Source organism: Fragaria vesca, linkage group LG2, assembly GCF_000184155.1.
Source record: "Fragaria vesca subsp. vesca linkage group LG2, FraVesHawaii_1.0, whole genome shotgun sequence".
NCBI lineage: Eukaryota > Viridiplantae > Streptophyta > Magnoliopsida > Rosales > Rosaceae > Fragaria > Fragaria vesca.
In genome coordinates, this window is record NC_020492.1 from 2,937,510 (window position 1) to 2,946,338 (window position 8,829).

General features: G+C 37.5%; 1 protein-coding gene across 1 annotated transcript in view; it reads left to right on the forward strand.

Moving 5' to 3' along the window:
- The window catches only part of LOC101298196 (40S ribosomal protein S15-like), a 9,265-nt gene extending 2,123 nt beyond the window's left edge, over window positions 1–7,142 (forward strand). The window contains exons 2-5 of the mRNA XM_004292043.1: window positions 4,510–4,658; window positions 4,798–4,855; window positions 6,915–6,995; window positions 7,110–7,142. Coding sequence (XP_004292091.1) covers window positions 4,510–4,658; window positions 4,798–4,855; window positions 6,915–6,995; window positions 7,110–7,142 — 321 coding nt within the window. The remainder of the gene's footprint in view (window positions 1–4,509; window positions 4,659–4,797; window positions 4,856–6,914; window positions 6,996–7,109) is intronic.
- Window positions 7,143–8,829: the final 1,687 nt, after the last annotated feature.

The window sequence follows — 8,829 nt, forward strand, 5'->3', positions numbered from 1 at the left end:
GGGTTGTGCAGACGTCCTCTTTAAATCCTATATGTATACAGGAAGGATATGAAGCGGACGTTCGCACTCGGCTTAAAGTGCTGACGTCCATCCGTTCTCCACCCTCCGGTGCCGGCGACGGTGCGCCTCCACCCCAGAAGACTCCAGCAGCGTCCCCGATAATTTTCCCTCACCGGCGAGTCCATTCTTTTTCGGTTTTCCGGCGAGATCACCCAAAACTTCAAACAAAGTCGATCTCGCCGAAAACTGGAAAAAACGGACTCGCCGGGGAGAGGAAGTGGTCGGGGACGTTACTGGAGTCTTCTGGGGTGGAGGCGCGCCGTCGCCGGCGCCGGAGGGTGGAGAACGGACGGACGTCTGCACTCGACGTCCGCACTTTAAGCCGAGTGCAGACGTCCGCTCTACATCCTCTCTGTATATATATATATAATTCATACTTAACTAGCTAGGATGCGCTATCAAAATCATCTACAGGTTTGGTGTGAAGTAAAAATAATTATAAATCTCATTATCTCAAAACTTTAGTATATATACTTATATATATATAGAGAGTGGTAATGTATGTATATGTTGAATGGGAATGGACAGTAAATATTGCGAGCATGGAAAATGAGGGGGACTAAGTTCGGTGAAATTAGTGGCTAGCTCTTTTCGCGCGATCAAGCACTGAATGTGTGACTGTTCGACAATTAAGGTAAGGCTGACCTCTTTTCGTACGTTCTTTCTTGCATGGGAGGAAAAGGTGGTAAACCTCCATGAGTCCATGATCGAATTGGGTCTGCTAGCTAGCTCAGTTATATCGTATCTGTTAAGACGTTAAGTGTTCAGCACAATGACACACCTTTACAGTTACCTCACAATTGGGATCCAATTCCTAAGTTCTCCCTTTTCTTAACTTAAGTAAACTTTGGGATCCAATTTGAGTTAACTTTTCTAGCTAGATAGATTCAATCATCCCAAAGTTTCTTAAGCAGGACGTACTAACTCCAAGAGTAAGACTAGCTAATTCTCCATATCTCCTGTACTTATTTCTTATTTTCTCGTCCCTTAAGGCCTTAAATATATGTATTATCGCCTCCCCAATCCCAACATCACTGTTGGGGATCATGGATGATTTTGGGTCTGTGTTAATTGGTTTGGTTTCGTTAGTTTGTTTTACGTTTTCCCTGGATGACATATATATTATTATCCATAGACTTAGACTATTTACAGATAATAAGGTTTTTTTTCCACGATATATGTTGAGGATGGCGAGGAACCATTGCTTTAAAAAAGCTGGGGTTAACCATTTTTTTACGTTGGGTTAGCTATGAATTCAGAAAAAAGAATTCACTAAGAAATGCCAAGCCAGTAGAATATACCCTAAGATTTAGTTACCTACAAATATATGTTGACGCAAAGAAGAATAATTAGGGAGAGATGGAGGTCCAGTTCTATACTGCCCGCATGGCTTCGTTGTATATTGAATAAGGAAGCTCTTATATTTCATATATGAAAGTATTCGTGCCTCTCCTTGAATTTTGATAGCAAAGACAAGTGACAACTGCAGCAACTAACATGCATTAATTTGAAGGAACCCTTTCTAATTTTCAGATCCCGCTTTTCTAAAATGAGTAAGATGTGAATTTAGTTAAAGTTTATAAAATCTAAACTTTTTATTTAATTTAAGGGGTACAACATTTGACACATCACATTTTCACCAATTTTTGGTTTTCTATAAGAACCACGGTTAACTTGTCATTAACTCTAGAAGACAAAAAAAGTTAGGGTTTCGATCTCTTTGCGTCAAGTTCGATTGGTCTCTTTACTTCCATTTCTCTTTACTTCAATGGCTGCATAATGACCATGGATGGACTTCTGTAAACCTTTTGCAGTCTCATTCTTTCCAGCACCACTATTAATCAACACCACTATCAATCGCATCTTCATCAAAATCACCAATCAATTTTGAAAATAAATTAATGTAATCCAGACTTTTCTTTTATAGTTTTGCACAGAGAGAATCTACAGTCGTTAGGTTCTTCACAACCATATGATTAAACAAACTACTACACATTTTTTGCAGTCCCATTGTTCTAGACCCATCGTCAATCGTATCCCTATTACAATTACCAGTTAATTTGTAAATAATTAAACGAATGAAATATGGAGTTCTCAAGTTTTTCACAACCACACAAATAAACATTAAACAAACTAATGTAACGTAGTTCTTTTCGTGTTGATCTCATTATACTGTGGTTCAGAACAACTGCAAAAATTCAATCCATGGCACTGATGGTAGTGCGCACCCATAGCAGAGAGAAATAGAAGGAAGCAAAGAGAAAGAACTTGACGCCAAAAGCAAACACCGACGACAACGGGATTTTTTTTTTTATGAGTTAACGGCAAGTTAAGTAGTTAACCGAGGTTTACATGAGTTAACATTAAATTGAAGTAAAAGTGATGTGTCAAATGTTGTAGCCTATAGATTAAATAAAGAGTTTAGATTTTATGAACTTTAACTAAATTCACACCTTGTTTATTTTAGAGGAGCCGGATCCCTAATTTTCAAGACTGATTCAATGTACTTTGTCTACTGGCAGTTGCATTGCCTTCACTTTGTTCATTTATCGACTCACACGGCCACAAATAGCATGCGTACGTAGAATTTGGGTTGTTCGTCACTTAATTAGGATAGCCAAAAGCACATTCCTGCCTACTGAATTTTCTTGTTATTAGAATTTCAGGATTGTGTCAATTAGTGTAATACATAATGAACTAGATGATATAGTTGTCTGCGATGGACAATTTGAGTACGTACTTCTATTACTCATGCAAGAATCTGTTAAAATATTAATCCTGATGTTGTTAGGGGTGCATGGCGCTCCTCAATGAAAACTGCTCATCGGTGCCCATATCTCCCTACATCTACTGATCAGACGCTAAGCTCTCTACGTGCAATTAACAATGGAAACTGTGGCTCTCCCTCTGGCATCATCGGTCTAGTTAAAATAGAGAATTTATAAGTAAGACGTACATGTACACTACTACAAAAACGTTATCAGACAACACTCATCAGACAACCTTTTAAGGTTCCCTACTTGTATGATGAAGTGAACTGTTATATACAACGCAATATTACAAAGTTTTGTTGTCTGATGACACGAAATTGTCAGGTTATATTTCAAGAGTTCAAAACACAACAATGATGCTAATTTTCTGTTGTATGATTTATGAAAATTTTCGCGGAAGGATTCCCCCATCACCAAAGTGAAAGTCGCACAAGATGCAAAATGTTTGAACAATAGACTTTTATTTCTTTGTTGTATGATGTTGTTACAATTTATACTAGGCAATACCTAGTGCAAGTTTAGAAAATATACACAACAGTTTAAAACATTCTGTTGTGTGACTGGAAAATCTAGTGGCATGCCAAAGTCGTTTTGGCTCCAAAGTTTGCCTCCATTGATTTGGTGTGCTATGCCAAAATAGTTTTGGCTCCAAAGTTTCCCTCCGAGTATATATTCTGTTGTGTGAAAAAGTTGACAAATTTATTAACGTACCCACCAACCCTAAACGCTGTCTCACACTCTCACTCTCTCGCATTCATATCGTTGTCTCTATCTCTCTCGCATTCATCCACCATTTCACCCTAGACCCACCAAACAGATCGACTCTCAACTCTCACTCTCAAACAGATCGAGACTCTCGCCCTCTCACTCTCAACGGTAAGCCCTCTCTCTCTCTCAATGTTGTCTCAACTCTCACTCTCTTGCCCTCTCTCTTAACTCTGTCGCTCTCTCAGCTCTCTCACTCTTCTCTCAAATCGATTATTGAATCTCTCAAATGATTCAATCTCTCTTCTTTGTTTTCTGTCGAGAGAGAGACTTGCAGCAAAGGGAGGAGGAGCAATGCCGCTCCATCCAGCCGCGCCTCTGCCGTCGTCAGGCCGTCGTTGTACGATCGGCGACCACCATGTAGCTCGCCTCTCTCTCTCCTATACCTCCTCCTACCCACCAATTCCACATACAAACATATTGAAATCCAAACCCTAAATCCCCAAATCCAATTTCTAGCCGAATTTCTCCCACCACCTTAGCAGCCGAGACCAAGTCGGCATGCCGGCTAGGCCCAAGAGTGATCGGTGAGTTACATATAAAAGACACACCACATCAATAACTTGCAACTCCAATGAGTGTCGATTTGTTGTCGAGACCAGAGAGGAAAAAATGTCAGTGTCGTTGCAATCTCCGCCTTCCTCAGCAATCTCCTCCTCTTTGCATTTCCAGGGAAGAAAGCTGAGCTTGTTAGGTTCATTTTTTTTTTCAGGTTGAATAAGTAGCTGAGCAAATTGTGGCCATTCGTTGCAGATGTAAGACTATATTTGCTGTCTTTGTACATATGCATATACATAAGATTAATAGAAATATTGCACCCCCGTATTTTTTCTTTTCTTTTTATTTCTATCCTTATCTTTTATTTTCTTTTTTGTTTGTTTGGTGTAAAACAATCTGAGTTTTGTGGATTCAGGCGGATGTGGAAGCTGACGTGGCGGTGGCCGGAGTGCCGAAGAAGAGGACGTTCAAGAAGTTCAGCTTCAGAGGAGTGGATTTGGATGCTCTTCTGGACATGTCCACTGATGAGCTCGTTAAGCTCTTCCCTGCTACGGCTCGTAGAAGGTATAAGATCCTCGCGTTTGTATAGATTATGTGATTCTGTGTGTTTATGAATTGAATTTGGTTTTTGATTGCGAGTGATTGTGTTGTTTTTGGATTGTGATGTGGTGTTGGTTGTGTGGCTGATGGAAATGTTGGTCAGGTTTCAGAGGGGTTTGAAGAGGAAGCCAATGGCGTTGATCAAGAAGCTGCGCAAGGCTGTAAGATTTATTATCCTTTGTGTGTGCATTTGTGGTTTGGGTTACTTGGTGTTTGTGGAGTTGAATTACGAATTCTGATTGTTTGTTTCTGATTGGTGAAGAGGTTTGTGTGAAATGGTGTTTCTTATGTGGCATGAGTGATTGGATAAAGATTACGAATTGTGTTCATGTCCCACAAGGAATTTCTGAGTTCAATGGTTTGTGATTGGAATGTCAGTATATTCCTTATGTTTAGTAATTCATGTTCTAAGCACGTTTTGCAAAATATTCAGTTTGTGTGATGCTTGTTTTTCCATAACTGTCTCTGGATATTACATCATTCATCGAGACCTCTGGTACATTTTGATGCGGGGCATTCTCACTCAAAATCTTCTGTGTGCATTATGTTTAGAAATTCATGTTGATGCTTGTTTCGCCATAACCGTCTCTGGATATTACATCATTCATCAATTTTACTTTACAATGTTTTGTTCATTTGAGAGTACACTTCTCAAAATGTAAGTTTTAAGGCGATTATTTAATTAGTTCAAGTCCCCTAGTTCTTGTGGTATCTGCTAGTGTAATGGTTTTGAATATGTTGATAAAATAGCATGTCCTCAAATAGTGTTACATTGTTCCTTTGTTTTTATACAAGGAGCAACTTTGCTTGAAATACTGGAAATATGTTTGTGTTATGTTATTAATTATTTGTGTTTCCTGCTTGGTCATTTGGTCTTACTTACCTACATGTCAATAGGTTATTTTGAAATCTTGGATGACATTTTTCTCTTTAAAACCATTATGCATAGCTTCCGAATCTTTTTCTTTACTAACATTATGGCTGTTCTTTGTATTCGTTCCGGCAGCAGAGCTGATGATTAGAGAGTCTGTTGAACCACTATTGGAAGAATACAGACTTCCGGGAATCACATCATTGAAATTTAGCAAACTGTCTCTTGGTACTGTAGCACCCAAGATTGAAGGTATTTGACAATGATCGATCACATTAGTTTTGAGTATATTAGTCTCATGATGTGAGCCTGTTAAATAACTCATTTTGACAACCTGCCTTGATATCGTGTGTTCCTTGAGTAAGGCAAGCAGTAGTAAGGTTGGGGTTCCTCATCGTTTTTGCTGAATAGTTTTTACTTGTTATTTAAATCTCTAGTATTAAGATAGATGCTTGTCATTTTGAAATTCAAAATCATCATATTGTTATCTTTCCTCTCCACATTCGTGTTCCCTTAGAACTTTATAGGTTGATTGCTGGAGTCCAGCTCCAAAGCAATTAAATAAGAAATCCAGACTTCCATGGTTCCTTTCTTGTTTGGTTAAAAGATGAAAATATGAATTGCTATCTGACTTGCAAGTTTAATGACCTTGGTAGAATATAGGTTTCCTCGATAATATATTGGTATGGTAAGGCCTATATTCCATACCAATATTTTAGCTTAGGCATATTCTACTTCCAAATTTCTCTTTAGTAAGGCCTTCTAGTGATACAAGTAGTAACTATATATGTATTTCCATTGGTTTGTAAATTGGATGTAGTTATATCCGGCTCGTAAGATGCAAATTTCTTGGTCTAATAGTAAAGCTCATTTGTTGCATACATGCTTTCCTATTTTATTTGCAGTAGTTCGGTGCTACTATTTATACGATAAATAACCAATTTCTAATTTACAGACTAAGGATCAATATCAAATCACTTCTTATAGTGCAAAATAAGCAACTAAATAAATTGCATGCTCTATATCATTTCAGTTAATTTGGTGTTTGGAATTAAACAACTACTTATGTTTACTTAAATTGAGAATACCATGTTAGTGAGAGCTATTTTGCTGTGCAATGGGTTAGAAGGTTTTTTTCTGTATCAAATGTTGACTGGGAATAGGGGAACATCGTACAAAGGGGGGAAGAGGAAGTATGTTTTTGGCAGCAATTATGTTTGCTGAGTTTAGACTAGCATCAATTTGTCATCTCGTGTTGAACGACACTGATTTATATAGTTACTCAGTGAACATACTTATTATACACCACTATTATCTTGTAATGACTAAGTCTTGTTTTCTTCCATCAGCCAAAGCCTAGAATTGATTATACTGTGAAGACTGTTGGTGGAAGCTTAACCACCCTCCTTGGAATATCAGATATGATTGATGTAAGTTTTGTAATCATTATTTGAAGTTATCATTTTCTGGATTGTTTTGTATATAGTAGACTCATCATGTTTCAACACGAATTTGGTAGGATACATTGTCAATTTGATTTTCAGGCAGATGTCTTGGATATCCATGAGATACCCTAGGCTGTAAATTTTTTCTACAGCCACCCTAAGCTGTATATGTGATGTGATTAATGTCTATTTCGTTTGCTACTGAACGTGGTGTTTCTGTATGCTTTTGTTGTATTGTTTCTTTCTCTGTTTGCTTTCTCTAAATTGAAGTTAAATGTTGAATGTTGGAGTGACATTTATGTGTTTTTCTGTTCTGTAGTGATCACAGAATAGCATTATATGACTTGCGCATGGGGAAACCGACAGCGAAGCTTATCATGGCAGTATTGTTACTATATTGGTTTTAGATTTTAATTTGGTGCTGGCTGTTTTTAAACTTCCCTTTCTTACTGCTGTGAGTGCACTTATTTACGTTTTATCTTTTGCAAATTGTTTGGAGGAATGAAAAGTTGTCTAATATTGGGTAGATGTGCTTTGCTGGCTGCCCTTTAGATGATTTGGAGGGATAGGCACAGATAAATTTTTGAGGAAACTTGTGAGGATGTGGGAAAGGGTTCATTTTTGGGCATCTCTCTTGGCATCGGTCTTTTCAAGAGTTTAAAGACTACTCTCTTCAGGCCTTCTTTGTTATTGGGATGCAGTTGTGTTCTAGTTCTTAAGTGCTTGTCTTTATTCTTTCCTTTGTATTCTATGTGGATATAGTTATGTTTTAACATTTGATTCTACCACTTTCAGTCCACTTAAGGAAAACAGACTTATTTCCTATTTCTGTACTACAGTTTGTCAAACTGTGTTAAATTGTTTAGTGAGATCGTTCCTGACACCATCATTTTCGATGACTTCGAGAGGTTCTTTTCACTCTTCTTTCACTCACAAACAACTAGTATTTGAAATTACTATCATTTTCTTGTTTGCATCCATGTTTTGTTGAAATGTTGATACTTTATTTGCTTGTTTGAGTTGATGAGAGTGACTTGATCTTCACTTCACTTGCCTGTTTTTCGATTATTTAACTACTTATTTTCCTTCCTTTTTTGTGTTATCTGATCAACTAAAAATGATCTTGTAAAATCATGCATTTTCCCAATTGATTGAAGGTTTGGTTTACTGATTATCTGTAAATAGGTTTCCTCCAACTGCTGCTATTGTGAGCTCTGCTCTACTCTTGGGTATCTGCAGTCTTCCAGACACCATATTTAGGAATGAGTGGACAAAGTTCATCATTAGCAAATACCTGTAGGGTGCATGATCTGGTCTGTTTTGGTGAACTTGGTGCTTTCTATATGTATGTGGTAGTACTTTGCTTTTGAACTTGGTGTTTCTATATATTCAGAATAGCTATATGGTAGTACGTACTTTGTGCATTTCTCATGTTGGAATGCTTTTGGACATGTAAGACTATATAGGAGCTTAACTAGTTGCTTGTTTTCAGTTTATTATTCAACTGTAATGTTGTTTGTGGAAGCTTGAATGATATATATGGAAGCTGAAATGCAATGTTTTATAGTATCAGTCAATTTGTGCATTAGTTTCTTTTGTGATGCTTGTGTGTGTAAAACTTGGACAACAAAGTCTGTCCACATGAAAATGCAACTGTTGTATGATTCTTATCAAACAAGAAAACAGAATGCTATATCTATTGTGTGATACAACGGTCCAAATATTTCAGTTGTAGATTATTCAACGTCACACAACAGGAAAGATAGGGAATAAACTGTTGTAGCTTACTGAAAAACACACAACGGTAGAAATGAAAACT